Raw genomic sequence first — 24,173 nt, 5'->3', positions numbered from 1 at the left:
AGGAATGAGCAGAGAGTGTTCAGCAGGAGAAGATAAAAGGTAGGGAGGAGGGACTTGGAGGAGGGGCATTGGAAATGTGATAGGTGGAAAGAGGTCAAGGTGAGGGTGATAGGTCGGAGTAGGATGGAGGCGGAGAGGTCAAGAAGAAGACTGCAGGTCAGGAAGGCGGTGCCGGGCTGGAGGGATTCGGCTGAGACAAGGTGGGGGGAGGGGGGATGAAGAAACTGGTGAAGTCCAAGTTCATCCCCTGTGGTTGGAGGGTTCCCAGTCGGAAGATAAGACGCTCCTCCTCCGACCGTCGCGTTGTTGTGGTTTGGCGGTGGATGAGTCCAATGACCTGCATATCCTCGGTGGAGTGGGAGGGGGAGTTGAAATGCTGTGCTACAGGGTGGTTGGGTTGGTTCGTCCGGGTGGCCCAGAGGTGCTCTCTGAATCGCTCCGCAAGTAGGCGGCCTGTCTCCCCAATATAGAGGAGGCCACACCGGCTGCAGCGGATGCAGTAGATGATGTGGGTGGAGGTGCAGGTGAATCTGTGGCGGATATGGAAGTTTCCTTTGGGGCCTTGGAGAGAAGTGAGAGGGGAGGTGTGGGCGCAAGTGTTGCACCTCCTGCGGTTGCAAGGGAAGGTGCCGGGAGTGGAGGTTGGGTCGGTGGGGGGTGTGGATCTGACAAGGGAGTCGCGGAGGGAGTGGTCTCTATGGAAAGCTGATAGGGGAGGGGAGGGAAATATATCCTTGGTGCTGGGGTCTGTTTGGAGGTGGCGGAAGTGACGGCGGATGATGCGCTGTACATGGAGATTGGTGGGGTGGTAGGTGAGGACCAGTGGGGTTCTGTCCTGGTGGCGGTTGGAGGGGCGGGGCTCAAGGGCGGAGGAGCGGGAAGTGGAGGAGATGCGGTGGAGGGCACCGTCGACCACGTCAGGGGGGAAATTGCGGTCCTTGAAGAAGGAGGCCATCTGTGTTGTAAGTATTTTGAACTGGTCCTCCTGGGAGCAGATGCGGCGGAGATGCCATCCCATTCTCCCAATTCCTTCGTCTCCGCCGCATCTGCTCGCCATCCCATTCTCCCAATTCCTTCGTCTCCGCCGCATCTGCTCGCCATCCCATTCTCCCAATTCCTTCGTCTCCGCCGCATCTGCTCCCAGGAGGACCAGTTCAAAATACTTACAACACAGATGGCCTCCTTCTTCAAGGACCGCAATTTCCCCCCCGACGTGGTCGACGGTGCCCTCCACCACATCTCCTCCACTTCCCGCTCCTCCGCCCTTGAGCCCCGCCCCTCCAACCGCCACCAGGACAGAACCCCACTGGTCCTCACCTACCACCCCACCAATCTCCATGTACAGCGCATCATCCGCCGTCACTTCCGCCACCTCCAAACAGACCCCAGCACCAAGGATATATTTCCCTCCCCTCCCCTATCAGCTTTCCATAGAGACCACTCCCTCCGCGACTCCCTTGTCAGATCCACACCCCCCACCGACCCAACCTCCACTCCCGGCACCTTCCCTTGCAACCGCAGGAGGTGCAACACTTGCGCCCACACCTCCCCTCTCACTTCTCTCCAAGGCCCCAAAGGAAACTTCCATATCCGCCACAGATTCACCTGCACCTCCACCCACATCATCTACTGCATCCGCTGCAGCCGGTGTGGCCTCCTCTATATTGGGGAGACAGGCCGCCTACTTGCGGAGCGATTCAGAGAGCACCTCTGGGCCACCCGGACGAACCAACCCAACCACCCTGTAGCACAGCATTTCAACTCCCCCTCCCACTCCACCGAGGATATGCAGGTCATTGGACTCATCCACCGCCAAACCACAACAACGCGACGGTCGGAGGAGGAGCGTCTTATCTTCCGACTGGGAACCCTCCAACCACAGGGGATGAACTTGGACTTCACCAGTTTCTTCATCCCCCCTCCCCCCACCTTGTCTCAGCCGAATCCCTCCAGCCCGGCACCGCCTTCCTGACCTGCAGTCTTCTTCTTGACCTCTCCGCCTCCATCCTACTCCGACCTATCACCCTCACCTTGACCTCTTTCCACCTATCACATTTCCAATGCCCCTCCTCCAAGTCCCTCCTCCCTACCTTTTATCTTCTCCTGCTGAACACTCTCTGCTTATTCCTGAAGAAGGGCCTGTGCCCGAAACGTCGAATCTCCTGTTCCCTGGATGCTGCCTGACCTGCTGTGCTGTTCCAGCAATAAGGTTTCAACCTAGATTCACTATGAGCCTATCAGCAGTGAACATGGGAGAGAAACAGCCTGGGATTGGATGAGCAACTAGCAGGGTACGTAAGAGGGAAAGAAAAGGAAGGAAGCGAATGAGTGGCTGAGAAATCTTTGTAGTGAGCATGGTTTGGCTAGTGGTGTGATAGGAGTGGGTGAGTGCTGAGGCCAAGGTAAGGAGAGGTCCAAGAATAAATGTGCATGTCTGTCAGGACTTCTACCTCCTGAGCCTGGTAGGGTGGTGCTGGGAATATACAAATAGTTTCCACGGAAAGAAGGCAGGTGCAAGAGAAGTAGAAAAAAAGGGATAGGTTACAAGCGGTTACTACTGAAATGTGGTCTTAAGAGCAGAAGTAGGCCATTCAGCCCACCAATCTGGTGTGCCATTCAAAATTTAACTCCACTTTTCTGCCTTTTCCTCATAATCTTCCATTCCCTTATTGATTAAGTATACTCAAGGCGGAGATAGACTTTTTAAAATCTAGCCTCCTCAGCCCTCTTCTGCAATGAATGCTACAGATTCACTACCCTCAGAGAGATATTCCTCATCTACCTTAATAGCCAACCCCTCATATTGACATTATATCCTCTGGTCCTAGACTGTCCCACAAAGAGAACCAACCTCTAAGCACCTATCCTGCGAAGTCCTGCAAGAATCTTATATGTTTCAATAAACTTGCCTTTCACTCTTCAAAACTCCAATAGGTACTCCAACCAACTCAACCTCTCCTCAAAGTCAGCTCCTCCAGACCTGGTGCCAATATACTGAACTTTCTCTAGAATGCCTCCAATGCTAGTCTATCTTTCCTTAAATAAGGGGACCAAAAATGTTCATTGTATTTCACATCACAGTCCAGTGGTTTGTTTGCTACAGAGATGGTAAAGCCCAATTTGATTTATGGGAAAGAAGATCATGATAAGACTTGTGGACAATAATAAGGGCATTCATTAAGACTGAGTAGACTGCTCATCTTCAGGACTCTCAAGTTGATGGGGCAGAGGATGTTCAGAATGGCAAGATCTGTAAATGTTATATTTGAGATTGTCTAAACAAATTCAAAACAGATTAGAGTAAGGGGTTTATTGCTTTTCTACCAGTTGCAATGCCTATTTGATACATGTTTATAGACTAATACAGCATGGAAACAGACCCTTCAAATATCATGAGATAAATGGATGAATGCTTAGAGTTGGGGATATTGGTTTGATGTTGGATGAGGGGGCAGTGTTCGGTCAGGTTGGAAAGGTGTCAGGTCTGGGGCAGGCTAGGTCAGTTGGGGGTGGGTGGGGTAATATTGGGGTATTAAGTCAGCTTCAGAAAGGGTTAGGTCTATTGGGTGCATTGGCTCGATGTCTATGTTCTAATTTTTCCTGCTGCTGCACAGATCTCAGGGGTCTGTGTTCAGCAACAGCTTCTGAAACCGATGTCAATTCACCCACACGGCAATTGGTTACCGAGAGATTAGCTTTTGCTTATTCCTTTACAGGATGTGGGTGTTGCTCGCTCAGCCAGCATTTATCCTCTGCCCTAACTGTTCTCAAGGATGTGGTGTTAAGTTGCCTTCTTGAACCACTGAGGTCCCTGTGGTCAGACACAGCCATAGTGCTCTTAGGGAGGTACGTTTCATGATTTTGACCAAGGTGAAGAAATGTCAGTATAGGTCCAAATCAGGACAGTATGTGGATGAAGGAATTTGCAGGTGACAGTATTGACATATATCAGCTGCCTTGTCCTTCTCGATAAGAGGTCATAGGTTTTAACAGTGCTGTCTAAAGGAGCTTTGATGAATTGTTGCAGTGCATTTTATAGACGGTACACACTGCTAGTACTATGCATCAGTGATGAACGGAGCATATGTCAAAGGTGTCAGATGTGGTGTCAATTAAGCAGGCAACTTTGTCTTGGATGATATTGAGCTTAATTTAGTTTTATTGGAGCTGCACTCATCCATGCAGTAGAGAGTATTCCATCACACTCCTGACCTAGGAATCAGATGATGGCTAGACTTCTTTGGTAACTAGCCTATTAATCTAGTCATTGCCATAGTTTTTGTATGGTTAGTCCAGCTTGGTTTCTGCTAAATGATAACCCTAGGATGTTGATAGTGAGGGATTCAGTGATAGTAATTTCATTGAAAACAGTGAGGCAATATTCTGTGTTTGGAAATAGTCATTATCTGGCACTTGTGTGGTGAAAATGTTACTTGCCCCTTATCAGTTCAAGATGGAGTGAAGTCCAAGTCTTGCTGAATTTGGACACAGACTGCTTCAGTATCTGAGGATTCAGGAATGGTGCTGAACACTGTGTGACCATCAACAAATCTCAATTCTGACCTTATGACAAAGCAGATGAAGATATTTGGTCTATGACATGACCCGGAAGACTGGCCTCTAATAATAATCTTCCTTTTATGCTTGGCATGACTATCCAGCAGAGATAGTCCTGGATTCTCAATGACTCCAGTTTTATTTAGGGAATAATCTACAGTAGGACATTGTAATATTAGGTCACTAGATTTTTCTTAAGCTAGTCTGAGAATCTAACAGCAGATAGCAGGAAATAGCCAGCCTCTATCATCCATCATACAGAATTCAGGTGGAACTCGATATTGGACTGAAGAGATTGAGTTGACAAATATTTAAATAAGACTAAGATTTCCCTCGCTCCACCTCAACAACAAATCTCCAGGCTAACTCTTACCATTAAAGTCAGCTTGGGGACTAGAAGTTATCTGGCTGGAAAAGTCAACACAATGAGAACAATTGGGAGCCAAGCATAGCTATTGACAGGTTCCTGGAAAATGACATCTCTACTTAAGGTAGAGTTAATATCCATGATGTGGAATTTTGGTAGTTTTAAAATTTTGATACAGGTTCTTTTCTGGATTTTTGACTAGGCGTTGAATTCTACTACTGAATAGTTTTTAAACAATGTTGCTTTTATTTTTACTAATTACAGTAAAATAAATCTTAAAAATATTGTTGAAAGATCCTTTCAGTCAGCTACTGGAAATTCAAATACCTTTCTAGAAGTTTTTGGTTCATAACACTAGGTGAGCCTGATACTAAACACAGTACTAAAAACTACATTGCCTACAGAGAAGGAATTATGACAAATGTTGATTTGTATATTTCCCAGATTTATTTTGGTTATCGCTTGTCTATAAAGAAAAATAAGATATAATTACAATTCATAACATGCATTGATACGGTCTTACATTCAGCCCCTCAACAAAAATGCAGTGTAACAACAGCAGATTGTATTTCTATAGCACTTCTTAACAAATAAAACATGGTAAGGTGCTTCACAGGAACGCTATATAAATAAATGACACTGACTTACAAAAGGTGATCTATATTCAAGATACGAATGCAAGCACATTAAAAAATCCAAATAATTTTTATGGAAGTAATTAAAGTTTCCATTTTTCTATAAAGATTTTAAAATAGACATCATTATCTAAATAGACAGAAGACTAAAAGCTAAGTTATGCAGTCACAGTATCACAATATCACCTTATTTCAGTAAACCATTGCTCACCAATTATTTATCTAATCCATAGCACGATCAGCAAGTAAATTCAGCACTGACTCCAGAGAGGAATAGATTACCAAAATTAATTGGACTACTGGAACCACTGATTGGCACAGTAGAAATAGTTATATTCATCAGGGCAAGAGCCTTCAGACAAAGAATCCATGTAAACCACCTGCAGCAATTGATATTCACGCTCTGCAAAATTCATTAGAAGAGATTAGTATGGTACTGGAAAAGCACAGCAGGTCAGGCAGCATCAGAGGAGCAGGAAAATCGATGTTTCAGGCATAAGCCCTTCATCAGGAATCCTGATGAAGTTTGCTGTGCTTTTCCAGCACCACGCTAATCTTGTCTCTGATCTCCAGCATCTGCAGTCCTCGCTTTCACCCAAAATTCAATAGAAGCTTAGCCTTCTTGCAAGTTAGATGGGCTTCTTTAGGTTATTCTGAATTTACTACTTTAAGAATAAAAACCAAGTTTAAAAAAAAACTGTGGGTGCATGTCACTGTCTAAAAGAGGAAGAGTGGGAGAAACATGAAACCTAAAATCTGCACATACTTGAATTTTGAGGCAGATGGCAGCTCAGCATTTTAACCAACTGAAGTGGTTCACAGAAATACTTTTTATTTCAGAGAAAGTATAGCAATACTAATAAATGAAGTATACATTGGTGAACTTCCTACTTTTATGGCTGATTTTACCCTTTCACAATTGGGTACCACATTATCAGCTATTTTCACTTCTTTTAATATGCTGGAAATATCATCCCTCTTCCCACCCATTTTCAACTGTTCTGGATATAGACACACATTTAGCACTGTTGTGTGCAGTTAAGGATTAGCAAATGTTCCTGTTGAATTTGAAAAGAGTGATGTGGAGCAGAATTAATATTGACAAACACAAAGTCACTGACTTTAAGTATTTCAGTGAACTTGTCACTACTTGGATCGGTTACTTCAGCTCTTTGCATGGGGTGGGCTTGCTAGATCATCAAAGACAATTCTCGCAGCTTTTCGTTAAAAGTAACTGCATATTTGGAGGAGGGTGTGGGGGAGGAAGCTCAGAAGTAAGGATGGAATAAAATTTAAAGGTATGGAAGTGACTAACTCCTTGTAGGTTTTTAAAGCAAATGCCTAGCAATAATATTCAGTACTTTTCAACAATGATTAAATGTTTCATACCAATTAAAAAATTGTAGAAATAGGCCAATAATTCACGAGCTCATCTTTTAAGAAAATAATTATTCAATTAAAGCAACGTTCAGCAGGAAAAACTCTAGCTTCACTTAAATCCTCAACTGATGACTTTTACAAGCAATTAATGGCACAATGATAAGTGTTTCCACAAGTAAAGACATTAAACTTTTCATCCTTTTAAAAGAGAAACAGCGCTTTTTCTGTTATCGTTCATTCCTACTGATCAACAATCAAATACACAGGGTCCCCTACACGAATCACTCCACGTTTTTCAATCCCATAGTGTGAACCAATCACGGGGACAGATTTGTAAATGTGTTTTTCAGATGGGTCACACTGACGGTATCTGAAAGAACAAAGCAAAGTAATTGACACAAGCAGTCTTTAGAACTGTTTCACACCAAAGAGTAACATAAAATTTAAAGACCATATTTAGAATGAACCAAAATTAATCAAGGCTACATGAATGAAAACAGTGAAGGCAATTCATACCAACATCCATTATAAAATTAAAGTACAATCCCATTTTTGGTTATATTTTAAAGCTTAGAACCACTAATCTATGCTTGGACTGTGTGTTTCTGGCTTCAAAACCAACCACAGCAATTAATTCATAAACTTTCCATACTCAATGCAATACTGTAGCTGTGCTGTTGATTGCAGGTTAATACATTCCAGAGTTATGCAACACTAAAGTATTTATACTATTTGGTAGCATTAGGCAAAAGTTAGCACTAGTAAATGAATTTTTTTTTAAATGTTTTTTCCAGGATACAATTACATTATCACACAAAATGACAAGTAGTACCAGAAAGGAATAGTGCTGCACTATATAGAAAAGATTATTTTTGACTGCAAGTGGAAAGGACAATCACAGCCACCTAAAATGATTGCCTTGTTAATTCTGAAAGGTTGCATTAAAAGTTAGAGTCCATAAATAGGTATCCTTTTAAACAAAGTAAACATTAACATGCCACTCTGCAGGTCACTTATTCAAGAAAGGTCCAAGACTTCACAAGTTAAAGTGATAAAGAATTGCCTTCCAAAACCATTCTAAATATATGGTAAACACATCACATGGAAATGTGAATTAAATTATGAATTAAATTTCATTCCGTAACCCTTCAGGTGCCACCAATCAGAAAACTCATTCTGAGCATGCCTACTCTGAATAACCCTGGTAGCTCATGTTCTAAGAATAAGATGTATTGCAAAATAGGTGTTAAATTTAATCTCGATACTTTAGTGATGAAACCAGTCTAATGTCCTAAGATTTTAATTGGTTGATAAATATGGCAGACAAGCAGGAGGCTGGAAGAACACAGCAAGCCAGGGCATCAGGAGGTGGAGAAGTCTACGTTTTGGGTGTAACCCTTCTTCAGGACTGATTTTGGAAGCATATGATGTGATATATGGACTGTGTTAGTGCTAGAATCAGGAAGATAGTTACAACACAGTTAAATGTCCTTCAGGTTATGTTGTTCACTGAAACACTTAAAGAGTTTGCGGTTGTTGCTGCTCAACTAGCTAATACCCATTTTCCTTAAAATAAATTAGAAAGAGAATTTGATGAGGAACAAAGAGATTAAAATGGAGATATCAGGTGGATAATACAAATAAGAATCGGGCTGCATATGGTAAGTTCAGAGAGGAAGTGAAAAAGCATACAAGAGAAGCAAAGAGAGAATGAAGAGAGATTAACAGATAATATAAAAAGGCAATCCAAAAGTCTTCTGTAAGCAAAGTAGATAGTACCAAAAAGGGAATTTACATGGAGCTGCAGGTATGGTTGATGTATTAAATTAATGCTTTGCAAAGGAGCAAGGTGCTGTACAGAGTCATAGTGAAAGAGGGTGTAACTCGAAGACAGTTGCAAGGTTTAAAGTTGGTAAGGACACAGAATTGGATAAGATAACTAATTAAAATTGATAAAGCACCATTTCCCAAATGGGTTGAATCAAGGGATATTGAGGGAAGTGAGAATAATAATAATTGCAGAAGTACTTCTGTAATTTTCTAGTCTTCTTAAGACTCAGAGGTGGTGCCAGACGAAAGGAGATAGATAAATGTTACACATAGGTTCAGAGGACAAAGTAAAGATAACAGCAACAGCAAGATGGACAGTTTAATCTCAGTGGTAGGGAAGCTTCTAGAATTAATAATCCAGGAAAAATTAATGTCTGGGGCAAGATTAACAGGACCTTAGATAACTGCGGATTAATGAAGGAAAGCCAAAACAGACTTGTTAAAGGAAAATCATGTTTGAGTTGTTATCATGCCATTAATGTGCTGTACAATGACTTCCAGAAGACATCTGTTGAAGCATTGCACAACAGATTTATGAGCAACGTTTTTGCTCATGAAATAAAGGAGACATTGATACTATGATTATGAAATACAGCAGAATGATGGAACAGAGAATAGAAAGTCATGGATCATTTTTGGACTCCACTCATTGTGGAGTTCCAATGGTCTTTCTGATATATATTAATGACCTAAACATAAGTATACAGGGCATAAGTTCAAAATTTGCGAATTTACTGGTTACACTGAACTGTGAAGAGGTAGTGTGTAACTTCAAAAGGACATGGACATATTGATATCAATAGGCTGGCAAGTGGCACATGAAATTTTATGCAGAGAAGTTTGATAAGGTTCCCCATGGTAGGCTCATTCAGAAAGTAAGGAAGCACGGGATATAGGGAAATTTGGCTGTCTGGATACAGAATTGGCTGGCACATAGAAGACAGAGGGTGGCAGTAGATGGAAACTTTCAGACTGGAGCTCAGTGACCAGTGGTGTTCCGAAGGGATCCAGGCTGGGACCTTTGCTCTTTGTGATTTTTATAAATGACATGGCTGAGGAAGTGGAAGAGTGGATTAGTAAGTTTGCCGATGACACGAAGGTTGGTGGAGCAGTGGATAGTGTGGAGGGCTGTTATAGGTTGCAACGGGACAATGACAGGATGCAGAACTGGCTTGAAACGTAGCAGATGGAGTTCAACCTGGAAAAGTTTGAAGTGGTCCATTTTGGACGGTCGAATTTGAATACAGAATACAGGGTTAAAGGCAGGATTCATGGCAGTGTGGAGGAACTGAGGGACTTTGGGGTCCACGTCGATAGATCTCTCAAAGTTGCCTCCCAAATTGAAAGGGCTGTTAAGACGACATATAGTGTGTTGGCTTTTATTAGTAGGGGAATTGAGTTTTTTTTTTAATACTTTTTTTTATTAAAAATGCTCAGATCTTTTACAAAACAATTATATATAAAAACACCAAAATACAAAAAAAAGTACAATGTCATAACACAATACATTAATGATAAACTACCTACTAGTCTACCAGAAAAAAACGTATCTACTTAACTTAAACTACAATCAAATTAAATAAAAATTAAATTAAGCTGAATTCAAATTAGCTTAAATTAAATTATATCACATTACTTTATTCTATTTCACTCACCACACTTCCACTAAAACTCCCATCCCTGGGAGCACCAGTCATTGTGCCTGTATTTTCTTTTTCCCCCTGCTTCCCACACTCAAGTCCCCACAGGAGCCCAAGCTGATTCCCACGGCTATATCAAGGCCCTAATTAATAATGCTGATAAGTCTGCGTCAATATAATTTAGAAAGGGCCACCACGTCTTATAAAACTGCTCAGTTTATCACTGTCAGGCAGTAGTGTAAGAAATAAAATGAAAAACACACAAGGCTCAGACGTCCTGTTAAAAAAGAGAGGAGTATCAGACAATCTGATACTCAGAGCTGGCTCTGAAGGTGCTGGATCAGTGTGTGAAGGACTCTTCATTTGTGTGTGCTAGGGAGAAGTGGAGACTGACCTCTGAACTGCCTGGACCACACAGTCAGTGTGTCTTATTACTGCTGTTGGTGTTTCCTACTGAGGAGATGAGGTTTTTTCGTCTCCCCCCTTGTTTCAGGTTAGAAAAAATAAAACTGCTCCGTTTTGCGATGCACCATATTTGTGTGAGGTAGTCTTGGGGGAGATGTTCCATCACCAGCCTGTGCCACCCATAAGACCTGGGAGTTCTTCCAACGTCCAATTCAGTAAAATGCGCTTCCACACACATTGTGTAAGAATGTTATGCAATCTCTTCCTGTGTTCCCACAGAGAGGGCAAATTTGGCAACCCCAGAAGCAGAAATACCAGGTCCACTTTGACTTCAACTACCAGGATTTCCTTCAGCTCCCTTACTATGACACTCCAGTATCTCTGGATCTTGCAACATGACCAAAAGCAGTGAGAGAGTGCCTACACTAAGTTTACATTTGGGACATCCTGCAGCTGCTCCTCTCTTGAACTGGTGCCTCTCTCCGACGCCACATGAGCCCTGTGTAAAATCTTCAATTGCACGGTCTGCACTTTGTTACATATTAAGATTTTCTTTACATTTTCCCATATATCTTCCCACGTTTAATATGAAATACCTCTCCTAGTTCCCGATTCCAACTCCTACAGAGTCTCTCCACATCACCTAAGACGTGATCTTTCCGTAAATTGTACAAAGTATTAACTGAAAGAGTGCCCGTACACTGGAGCACTCTTTTCTCCACGTCTGACTTGTAAGGCCGAGCCAGGAGTATGGTCTTCTTCTGAATATAATCCCTTATCTGAAAGTACCGGAAAATATCCCAATTTCTGACTTAGTTGGCTATATGACATCAAGACCTCCCCCTCGAATAAATCTCCCAAACAAGAGATTCCCTTATTCTCCCATACCTTAAAGCCGGAGTCCATTGCCCCAGGTTTAAATCCTGGGGCTCCCATCAACGGGTTAAATAGTGAGGTCTTAAGCCAATTGCCCTCGTTTTGCCTCATTATCCTCCAAGCTTTCACCGTATTTATCTAGTTTGGCTCTTACACTGCTCGGTCACGGATTTCACCTTATCCATGAATAATAGATTAACAAGGGGACATCTTGACTGTGAGGCTTCAACGTCAAGCCAAATCGACCCCGATTCCTCCCCCCATACCCAATCACCCATATACACTGACAGGGCACTTATTTGATATCTCTTCAAGTCCAGAAGGTCCATCCACCCCCACCCTGCAGGAGTTGCTATTTAGTAATTTAATTAGGGGGCGTCTGCGACATCAAATAAAAGGAGCCTAGCCAACCACGTAGCCTCCATAGCACTCATCTGGGTAGCAACAACAGGAGCATGCTCGTGGGGTACAACAAGTGAAGAACATTCATTTTAATCAAGTCTATTCAGCCTAACCATGATAACCGGTAATCCCTCCCACCACTGAAAAGCCTGTTTTATTCTGTCCAGTAATTGTACATAATTGGCTTTATACAGCTGTGGAAGGCAGGGGTAATAAAAATTTCCAAATACAAAAAACCTTTTGACAACCATCTAAATGGGAACTGCATTTCATTCTTCAGATCAGGCACCTCCACTAATCCTCCCACTGGCATGGCTTCCGATTTTGTGAAGTTAATCCTGTATCCCGAAAAGCGGCCAAATAAATTAATTTTTTTGAATCAAAGAACAGACTCCTCTGGATTGGCCAAGAAAAAAGGAAACCATCAGCGTATAGGGGGATCTTATGCTCCCCCATTACCACCCTTGGTGCCACTATTTCAGGATCCCTCCTGATAGCCTCGGCTAATGGCTCAGTTACCAAGGTAAATAACAGCAGTGAAAGAGGACATCGCTGTCAACTACCTCTCCCAATACTAAAGTTATCCGACTTAGCACCGTTTGTGATGACTGCCTCGTTAGGATCATTATACAACACCACCACCCACCTAACAAAGGCTCCCCCCAAAGCAAAGTGCTCTAGGACTCCAAACAGGTGTGGCCATTCTATCCAGTCAAACCCCTTTTCCACGTCTGGGGAGACCACCAGGCCCACGATCAATCTTTGCTGGCATACCTGAACTATGTTCGGTACCCTCCTGATATTGTTAGAGGAGCTACGGCCCTTGATAAAACCCATCTGATCTTCTTTTATAATATGGAGCAATACTTTTCCAACCTCAGGGCCAGCACCTTTGACAGAATTTTAAAGTCCACATTCAACAACAAATTTTTCTGTATGGAGCACATTTTTTTTTGTGTCTTTCCACTTCTTTAAAATGAGGGAGATATTAGCCTCCCTAAGAGTGGGTGGAAGATAACCCGGTGTATATGAATAGCTACACATCCCCAAAAATGGCTCCACCAACACATTTATGAATTCCTTATAAAACTCACTCGGAATCCATCTGGTTCCGGTGCTTTGCCATCTTGGAGATGTTTTATTGCTTTCTGCACCTCTTGTATCTTCTTGGGCGCATTTAACAGGGAGGCCTGTTCCGCGTTTATACTGGAGAGGTCCAGGTTCTCAAAAAAGGACTGCATTCTCACTGCACCATCTTTGCCACCCTCCGACTGGTATAGATCTGCGAAGTATCCCCTAAATCTAACATTGATCTTCTTCAATTCTTGGGTAACTGTGCCAGCTTTCTCTCTAACAGACATAATGGATTACGAAGCATTTTTCTTTCTAGCCAGATATGCCACATATCTACCTGGCTTATCTCCAAATTCAAGCAAACAATCTTTGTTTAGCAAAGGAGACCTTTTTTTTGCCATCTGTGTATGCACTGAGTCAAGAGCAGCCCAGAGAGCCATGACCCACTGCAGCTTAACCAATGAAGGCATATGCTTCCATAACCAATATGCTTCCTCAGCTACCTTCAGCCGGGTCTCCTTTGCTGCCCCATCCCCACCCACCTCTTTCTAGTAGAGGAGTACAAAATGATCAGGCCTTGTAAATATGTTTTAGTGGCCTCCCAAAGTATTGCTGGATTACTGGCCGTACCCGATTTGATATCCCAGAAGGCCCTGAACTCTTTTGTAACGTTCTCAACAAATTTGTTATCCCTTAACAGGAATGGGTCCATGCATCTATTCTGCCACCCTTGATTTTAACATCTAAATACACTGGCACACGGTCCGAGGTAGTTATATTCTCAATTTTGCAAGCCAACGTTCTGTCCAAACAAACTGATGGCATATAAGGAACATGTGTGGCACTTGTGTGGGTTGGAATAGAAAATAAAGTCTCTTCCATTCAGGTGGAGATGCCTCCACACATCCACTAATCCAACTCCTCACACAAGTCCACCAACTGTCAAGATTGCATGGGCATACCTGCTGGACCCCTTGGCATCCTGTCTACCCCGGGATCCATTAGGCGGTTAAAATCCCCTCCTATGATTGTACGGCATACCCCAAGATTCATTAATTTAGCAACTGCATCAATTAGAAATTTTAGAGGGTGCACTGGGGACAATAAACATTCAGGACGCCATACTCTTCTCCATGTATTAGAGCTTTAAGAATGAAGAACAGTCCAAGTTCTTCCCTAATTTGCTCAGTTACCTTCTTACCAGTATAGCCACTCCTCTACTCTTAGAGCTGAAGAAGAAGAATACCCTATCATTACCACCCTGCTGTAGTTTCAGATCTTCTTTATTAGTTAAATGTGTCTCCTGCAGCAGGGTGATGTCAGCCCTTTCCTTCCTGAGGCTTGGAAGCACCTTCTTTTTTTTAAAATAGGGGAGTGGCTCCTTTTTACATTCCAGGTACACCATCTGAACAGATCACGAGTCATGGTCATCCAGGGAAACCAGTGATTTCCCAACAGGAGGAACATTATTTGATGTATAGCAAATGAAAAAGACATTAACTCTTTAAAGTCTAAAAACTACAACTAAAAAACTAATCACTATATTTAACTTAAACAAATACCCAAATAGCTCCCAATTCACTAGAGATCTCCCCCCTTGCCCAATCCTTGCAACCATCCTGGCTCCTTCCAGCTGAGGCCGCGCCCTAGCCCCAGGCAATGAACAGATAAAGAGAACATGTTATTTACATTCCTGAGAGTTAACAATGGACGCCCACCCTCTCCACTCCACTACTCTTTTCATACATCTTAACCACAGACATTGCCACCCCCAAAAAAGGACAGCAGCAGAAAAAAAACCCAGACAATAACCAACCTTCCAAAGTGATAAATAAATCAGGTTTTACATCAAGGCAGTACAAAAGCTATAAAACCGATAACCACAAAAAGGGGAGAGAGGATAAAAAGAGGGCCAGAAAAACTAAGGAAAATTTGTACCATTGCCCGGAATGGTGTCCCTTCACCAACCCCAACCTTCCCCCCACTCCCAACCAGAGTCCTTTACTTTAAAGAGTTCACAAAGTCCTTTACCTTTTCTGCTGAATCAAAATTAAATACCGTTCACCCGTGAGCAAAACGCAACACTGCCGGGTACCTCAAGGAATACTGAATGTTCAGATCGCTTAATTTTCTCTTAACTTCATCAAATATCTTTCTCTTCTTAACTATGGCTCATGAGAAGTCTTGAAAGAACATTATTCTTGAGCCTTTGTATGTTAAAGCCTGTGGATCTCTTCCCAGTCTTCTTCTTGTTTCAATGACTAATTGTTTTTCTTTATAATGCTGGAGTTGCACTCCCGACAGGCATGGACACAGATCCAGCCCAGACCTGCACACTGCGATCCGGTGGGCCCACTCCATACTCACCAAGCCCAACTCCAACTTCAGCCCCAGGAACATAGAACATAGAACATTGAAGAATACAGCGCAGTACAGGCCCTTCGGCCCTCGATGTTGCGCCGATCCAAGCCCACCTAACCTACACTAGCCCACTATCCTCCATATGCCTATCCAATGCCCGCTTAAATGCCCATAATGAGGGAGAGTCCACCACTGCTACTGGCAGGGCATTCCATGAACTCACGACTCGCTGAGTAAAGAACCTACCCCTAACATCTGTCCTATACCTACCCCCCCTTAATTTAAAGCTATGCCCCCTTGTAATAGCTGACTCCATACATGGAAAAAGATTCTCACTGTCGACCCTATCTAAACCCCTAATCATCTTATACACCTCTATCAAGTCACCCCTAAACCTTCTTTTCTCCAATGAAAACAACCCCAAGTGCCTCAGCCTTTCCTCATACGATCTTTCTACCATACCAGGCAACATCCTGGTAAACCTCCTCTGCACCCATTCCAGTGCCTCCACATCCTTCCTATAGTATGGCGACCAAAACTGCACACAATACTCCAGATGTGGCCGCACCAGAGTCTTATACAACTGCAACATGACCTCAGTACTCCGGAACTCAATTCCTCTACCAATAAAAGCCAGTACGCCATATGCCTTCTTCACCGCACTATTTACCTGGGTGGCAACTTTCAAAGATTTGTGTACATGGACACCAAGATCCCTCTGCTCATCCACACTACCAAGTATCCGACCATTAGCCCAGTACCCCATCTTTTTATTACTCTTACCAAAGTGAATCACCTCACACTTAGCTACATTGAACTCCATTTGCCACCTTTCTGCCCAGTTCTGCAGCTTATCTATATCCCGCTGTAACCTGCCACATCCTTCCTCACTGTCTACAACTCCTCCGACTTTCGTATCATCCGCAAACTTACTCACCCAACCTTCTAACCCCTCTTCCAGGTCATTTATAAAAATGACAAACAGCAATGGTCCCAAAACAGATCCTTGCGGAACACCGCTAGTGACGGCACTCCAAGATGAACCTTTGCCATCAACTACTACCCTCTGTCTTCTTCCAGCCAGCCAATTCCTAATCCAAACCTCCAACTCACCCTCAATGCCATACCTCCGTATTTTTTGCAGTAGTCTACCATGGGGAACCTTATCAAACGCCTTACTAAAATCCATATACACCACATCTACTGCTTTTCCCTCGTCCACCTCCTTAGTCACCTTCTCAAAGAATTCAATAAGGTTTGTGAGGCACGACCTGCCCTTCACAAAACCATGCTGACTATCCTTGATCACATTATTCCTATCCAGATGTTCATAAATCCTATCCCTTACAATTCTCTCTAAGATTTTGCCCACAACAGAAGTGAGACTCACCGGCCTATATTTACTAGGGTTATCCCTACTCCCCTTCTTGAACAAGGGAACCACATTTGCTAGCCCCCAATCTTCTGGCACTACTCCTGTAGACAACGAGGACATAAAAATCAAGGCCAATGGCTCTGCAATCTCTTCCCTTGCTTCCCAGAGAATCCTAGGATAAATGCCATCAGGCCCAGGGGACGTATCTATTTTCGCCCTTTCCAGAATTTCCAACACCTCTTCTCTACATACCTCAAAGCCATCCATTCTACTTAATTGTGACTCAGTATTCACATTGACAACAATGTCCTGTTCCTGATTGAATACTGACGAAAAGTATTCATTCAGTGTCTCCCCAATCTCTTCAGCTTTGGAAGCAACTTCTCCAAGAATCCAGAGGTCCTCACCTTTCTCCCACTCCAGGAGACCAACAAGCCATATGTTTTTTTGTTGTACTTTTGTTTTCCAGGTCATCAACTTGTTCCTGAAGGACCTGAACCTGGTCTCGCAGTGTTCGGATCCTTCCTCCCGAGACCTCCGCCACGGTCTCCAATGCCGCAGTCCTCTGCTCCACTGCTTCTACTCTTTGAGAGAAGATTGAAGCAGCGATGGAGCCAATATCAAACACTGGACCAGAGTTGGCAAACTCTGCCCCATTCGATCCAAAGGGGCCACCCCGGGAGTTTGAGCAATGGCTCCGGGCACCCCTGACACATTAGCCCTGCTTACTGTACTCCTTTAGCCCCTTTTCCTTTATTCACCTTCATCCTGATCTTAGAACTGTCAAACCATAATTTTAGCAGCTCCAGATGTTCAGTAACTTTATATTATCAATTTTTCTCCTGGGGTGGTTAACAAGGGCAGGGGTAAAGGAACACCTTGCCAGGGGGTAGGGCACAGAACCCAGCACAGCAGACCACTCAGCCCGCCATCTTGGATCTCCCAGAAGGATTGAGTTGAAGTGCCACGAGGTTATGCTGCCGCTTTATACAGTCCTAATTAGACCACACTTGGAATATTGTGTTCAGTTCTGGTCGCATCATTATAGGAAGGATGTGGAAGCTTTAGAGGGGGATTTACCAGGATGCTGTCTGGACTGGACAGCATGTCTTATGAAGAAAGGTTGAGGGAGCTCAGGCTTTTCTCACTGGAGGGAAAAAGGATGAGAGTAACTTGATAGAGATGTACAATGGACTGTGATGAGAGGCATAGAGTGAATAGTCAGAGACTTTTTCCCATGATAGAAATGGCTATAACAAGGGGGCATAATTTTATTGTGATTGGAGAAGGTTTGGGGAGATGTCAGAGGTAGGTTCTTTATACAGAGAGTGGTGGGTGCATGGAATGCACTGTCAGCAGTGGTCGTAGAGTCAGATACATTAGGGACATTTAAGCAACTCTTGAATAGGCACATGGACCGATAGTAAAATGTAGGGTTTGTCTAATCTTAGAGTAGGATAAAAGTTCAGCATAACAGATGGCCAAATGGCCTGTACTGTTCTATATTCTAAGTGCAGATTATTCATTTTGGTAGGAAGAATGTGGAGAGACAATATAATATAGTGTACAGTTCTAAAGGGGGTTCAGGGTACTAAGTATATATGTGGGATAGGGATTAAGAGCAGAATTCTAAAATGTTTCTCTTCACTTGGCTCTAGATAAAGCTGACACTGCTTTTATAGACCAGATCAAACAGCAGGAAGCTGATCAATGTGTTGAGATATCAGAGTGTGCAGCTTTATTACGCTAAACACTATAAATGCGTCTGGCAGGGTCTACTACCTGGATTTATGAGGATTGCATTAATATACTCTCACAACACTAAACATGCAACAGTGATATAATCACCAGTTGAGAAGCCTCCTGACTTCTTTCTAAGTTCAACTGCCAAAGAAGCCTAACATTTGACAGGCATCCATATCCTTACAGCCTGCTCTTCTCAAAACTTATGATCTGGGTGTCTTCTAGGCACGTTTCATATTGGTACTTGATCAGCCAAGGTTGAGACAAGAGAATAAGTCAGCAAATGTTATTATGTTTCTCTCCTCTGCATAATTTCCATTCTTGAACTTCTTGGAGGGATTACTGATCTATGTCACAGAATGTATTCCCAGGAAATGCCCAGGCAACATTAATGACTGAAACCCTAACAGGATACAAATATGTATCTCTGTTCTCTTTTGACCTGAAGTGAATGCTTATTTTTGGGAACAAAGCAGATGAAAACCAGCCTTAAGAGGAGGAGTTGGTTGAAGTAGTCTCACATAAAATGTCATATTACTTTACAGTAAATCAAACTATTAGAGCCAGAAAAAACTGTGAAGAACAAGCTTTTTTTTTGTTCAAAGGCTGTTAAAAATAGAATTATCTACATGATGGAAATGCAAGACTGAAAAATTAGGAACATTAAAAAATGATGTTAAATTGGGAAAGCTAGAGCATTCAGGGTGAATTCAATGAAATTTTTTTTCTTGTATTATATTTTTATTCTATGCATTAAATAGCATCCACAATGACACCTAGTGGCAACAGCATTACTTACTATCTGATCCAGTTTCCCTGCAAGTATTTGGTAAGGAGACAGATAAGTTTGGCTGAAGAATATGGCATAGTTATGGTCCTTTCTGCAGGGTTTCATGCAGTTCCCACAATGCTCAAAGACAACATATCTATCACTCATTTTATTAGCTCATCAAATTCAATAATCCTCAAAAAGTACTTCAAATACCTTGGGCCACCCCTTCTGAAGACATCGCCCTTCAGTGACTATGGACTGTATCCACTCTCCTACACCCCCCCCCCCCCCCCAATGCCCCACTAGCCGCCTACCCCACCATCACTTGGCATCTCAGTATTGATAATAGAAGCCCTCTTTTAGAAAAGATACGTGGTAGCAAACTCATCTTAGTTCTTGAAAATAAAGTGTAGCAGAAAAAACAACACTAACAGTTTCTATGGTTCTGTGATTGATGTTAGTACACTCATTCTGTTCAGGTCAATAGTAATTCATGTGGATTCAGGCTGGACAGTGAGCTTAGCTTATGCGAGTGCTTTCTGGTGTAGCTGAAATATTCAATGCGACATTCAAAATTTACCATGAATGCAAGATACGTACGTCAGGCCATATTTACCTAGAGCTTTAGTTAGGATCTTGAGTACGTTAAACAAGCAATGCAAATTCAAATTGTTGAGCAAGATGCAGTTCCCTCTACCTATAAAGCATTTAGTACTGTTACAATTTCTTTCCTTTCAACATAAAATGGTTTATGTTTTAACATTTTGCATTTAAAGCCTGCTAATATCTTTACTCCCTGATTATGCTTCAACCAGCCTATATGAATCACAATAAGGATGGTTCTGCTGGAACTCAGTGGTCTGTAATTCAGAACCCTTCATATTTTCCTGTTGTGCCATACGCATCATGGACATCATTTATTGATCAGCACAATTCACACATTGATGGGTCAGGGCAAATAAATGCTCATTACTGGTACTTGATGCTGCTCAGTGATTAGAGAATTTTAGTCAGTTTCTCTTCATCTCGATTTCTTCTATGGCTTCATTACCAAGCAGTACAATAGGTAACTGCACCGCATTAAGGTGCAAGCTACTAACTGAACTTGCGTCTGCCTTAACGTAAACAGCAACTATGCAATTTGAAAAACAGAATGGCAAATGGTTAGTGCTAAATTTAAACAAGGGCAGTTCAGGTGATGAGATCGGTTTTAGCAGGGATTACTGAATAACCATCAGGAGCTGAATTCTTTCCCATTTACCTCCTCATTACAGAGACAGATTTTAAAGGCATCCAATATCAGTTGAGTTAGCCAGAAATCAACCCTGCAACATGCTAATCCCTCACGCATCCACCAATTAACCTCTCAACGTATCAGGGAAGCTTGTGCACTTTAACTGATAAATTATTACGAGTTTGTCTTTGTATATACCTCCTGAGTGACTCCAGTGGCTCCTTCCTGTCTATGATTCCTGTATCAGGATCTACAGTTGTAAAAACGCATCTAAAAAAAAAGACAGAAGTGTAAAATAACATGGAAAAGGCGACACTAATCCTCAGCGTGATGTAATGACAGTCCGCTGGAGATTCAATGTCCAAGCATTAAAAATTGATGAGGGACATATTGAACCAAAGAATGCAATAATCGAGAGGAGGGCAAGATATATTGGGTAACACATGTTCACTGGTATTTTTGTACAGTTCCCCTCTCATTCAGCTAAGAGTAATAATGGCAAGAGCCATCTCTCTCCTCCCAGATGCTGCAGAAAGCAGAAAGAAAAGTAATACTGCCTCGGGATATACCTGGTACAATACATCCTGTGGTGCAATTTTGCAGTCCCAATCTGTAGACCTTTCCATGTATCCTAAAAATTAAAAAAAAAATAAATTAAGTACATGAGAGTACTTAGACCACTTGTGGGCAATTATTTATTATTACAAACCCTTCTACCACTCTCAGGCAGTGCTGTTATGAAGTTGTGGAGTGTTCTGTACCTTTAAGACAGAGGTGTCATGGGTGGCACAGTGGCTAGCACTGCTGCCTCTCAGCGCTAGGAATCCAGGTTCGATTCCAACCTCCAGCAACTATCTGTGTGGAGTTTGCACATTCTCCCCGTGTCTGCCTGGGTTTCCTCCGGGTGCTCCAGTTTCCTCCCACAATCCAAAGATGTGCAGGTTAGGTGAACTGGCCATGCTAAATTGCGCATAGTGTTCAGGAATGTGTAGGTTAGCTGCATTAGTCAGGGGTAAATGTAGGGGAATGTGTATGTGTGGGTTACTCTTCAGAGGATTAGTGTGAATTTGTTGGGCTGAAGGGCCTGTTTCCACACTGTTGGAATTCTATGGTACAGTACCGTGGATACTGGAAATCAGAGTGAAAGCTGGCAAGGACTTAACAAACAATGTGCTGAAACATTTTAAAAATGTAACATTTGACTGTTAAACAAATAGCTGAGCTGAATTACTATGGTACACAACAAATTCAAATTTGGCCAATTAGTTTAAATTATGTCCCAAGATACCAAAATCCAATCGTATTTGAATTTTACTGTTTTGAAGACATTAAACCAATGAGATGATCTGATGTTTTGGGGTATAAAGATCAGGCATTTTGAACAGTTAGCCAGAGCAGCAAACAGCACCAACAAACAGACTGCTTACAGAGACGCTCTCTGAAAGGTACCTGTTCATATGAAATCTGTGCAGCAGGACACCAAAGAAAAGACAACCCAGGAAAATCTACAGAGAAAAATACAAAGCAGACACTGACAGCTGGCTGGTTTTGAAATTTAATTCTTTTTTGTTGTTAACCTAATTGGAGGGTTTTATTAGGCCAGTATATTGTTGTAGAGTGGGAGGTGGATAAATTGATCAGACAAAAGGAGGCTTACAGGTGTAGATAGTTGTTGTTCAATGTTTTCTTTTCTATTTGGAGTTAAAGAATAAATTGTTAATTTTTTCTTTAAAAGTGGAAATTGGGGGATCTTTCTGTCACTCATTCTTTTACAGATTTCAAGGCAAGGTGAGCTTTTCTATGCATTTGATGTAAATTAGCAGAAGGGTTTACTCCGTGTCATAACGGTAACGGTTGGGGGTGCTCAGATCTGCGATTCGGCCAGTTCCAGTCTCAGATGTGGACAGATTTGAATAGATTTGGGATACGGAAAAATCCCAGTAGACGTAATCACTTGCCGGTTAATGTCCTAGATCATTAAGTGAAATGTAGGCAAGACAATTTGTTTAATATAACCAACCACAAGTAGCTGAAATTAAAAGTAAGGGAAATAGCTCTTCAAATTTCTAAAGAGATTCTGGGGTTTAAAGATGATTCCCAAATTTGCCATGGAAGTTTAGAAAGAAAAAACACCATGCTCTTAGATGTAGAAAAGAGGTTAGAATTGGGTTTAAACAAGGACAAAAGTAAAGCTGAAATTGTAAGGGAATTACTCAACACTTCGATGTGTCAGAGGAACAAACAAATGCAGCAGAGTTAGAAAACCTTAAAATTACAAATGAGGACAATGAAGTTAGAGGCTAAACAGAGACGAAGGCGGGGTGGGGAAGGGCAGAGGGGGTGTGTGAGAGAGAGGGCAAGTGAGAGAGAAAAAAAAGAGCGAAAGAGAGCAGAATTGAGAGAGGAGGTTCTTAGCTGAGCAAAGAGAGAAAAAGAGAGAATGTGAACTTCAGAAATTGTGACTTAGTCAGCAAAAAGAGAGTTAAAAGAGGAGGTAATGACATATACAAATATGTCAAAGCTCTGTCACACTTTGATCAGAAAGACATCGAAGCCTTCTTTACTTCATTTGAAAAAGTGGCTAAGCCGATGGAGTGGTCAGAATTCTTGTGAGTAATGCTAGTTCAGACTAAACTGGTAGGCAGAGCAAGTGCAGTATTTGCAGCGATGTCAGGTGAAGGGTCAAGAGATCATGATGAGGTTAAACAGACAATTTTAAGTGCTTATGAATTGGTACCAGAAGCATACAAACACTGGTTCAGAAACACAAAGAAGGAATCATATCAGATTTATGCTGAGTTTGAAAGAATTAAACATAGCCATTTTGATTGATGGATGTGGGCCTTAAAAATAGATAAGGCCTATGAGGCTTTAAGAAAGATTATTCTGCTGGAGGAATTCGAAAAACTCATTTCCAAAGATTATAAGAATTCACAGAAAGTTCAGGAAGTGAGAAGAGCAGCAGTGTTAGCAGATTGGTGCATAAGGCAAGCTTCCAGCAAGAATTTCATCCTGTGTGGGATGGAAGTTGGGAAAAGGGGAGATCCTACACTATGCAACAAAGAGTAGAGAACAAAGGTAAGTGTTTAACTACAGGTTAAAAAAGAAGCCCAAGGGGGTGAAATGGTAGTGAAAGGCCTCAGGTGTTTTCACTGTAATGGAGTAGGACACAGAAAATTACAGTGTCAGTGATTTAAGGAGGGCACTGGGAAAAGGCACTTCACTGCCAGAAAGTAGGACACGTAAACTCACAGCCTTGTTCATTAAAGAGAGACACTGTGGGAAAAGATGTGGCAAAAGAAGCGAAGGCAGTGGCATTGGTGAAAGTAGTAAAGGAAACCTCAAAGAAAGTCGAGGAGCTGCAAGAGTGTGCACAGCTGAGGCAGGGGATGGGTATGGAATTAATACCTGATCTCTATAAAGAATTCGCCTCTGTGGGTAAAGTTTATTCAGAAAGAACAAGGGGAGAAGGACAAGTAGTTATCATTTTGGAGAGATACAGAATCTAACCAGTCTCTAATA

At 42.3% G+C, this 24,173-nt stretch overlaps 1 protein-coding gene across 1 annotated transcript in view; it reads right to left on the bottom strand.

Moving 5' to 3' along the window:
• Positions 1–5,348: 5,348 nt before the first annotated feature.
• Positions 5,349–24,173, bottom strand: part of marc1 (mitochondrial amidoxime reducing component 1) — a 42,031-nt gene continuing 23,206 nt past the window's right edge. Inside the window, exons 5-7 of the mRNA XM_043695895.2 lie at positions 21,221–21,282; positions 20,850–20,921; positions 5,349–7,309 (exon numbers count right to left, since the gene is read on the bottom strand). Coding sequence (XP_043551830.1) covers positions 7,180–7,309; positions 20,850–20,921; positions 21,221–21,282 — 264 coding nt within the window. The 3' untranslated portion in view covers positions 5,349–7,179. The remainder of the gene's footprint in view (positions 7,310–20,849; positions 20,922–21,220; positions 21,283–24,173) is intronic.

The sequence above is a fragment of the Chiloscyllium plagiosum genome, unplaced genomic scaffold, assembly GCF_037043375.1.
Source record: "Chiloscyllium plagiosum isolate Xiang-an unplaced genomic scaffold, Cpla_swu_hap1 HiC_scaffold_10, whole genome shotgun sequence".
Classification (NCBI taxonomy): Eukaryota; Metazoa; Chordata; class Chondrichthyes; order Orectolobiformes; family Hemiscylliidae; genus Chiloscyllium; species Chiloscyllium plagiosum.
The sequence above is the reverse complement of the archived record's forward strand: the minus strand, read 5'-3'. Positions and strand labels throughout refer to the sequence as shown.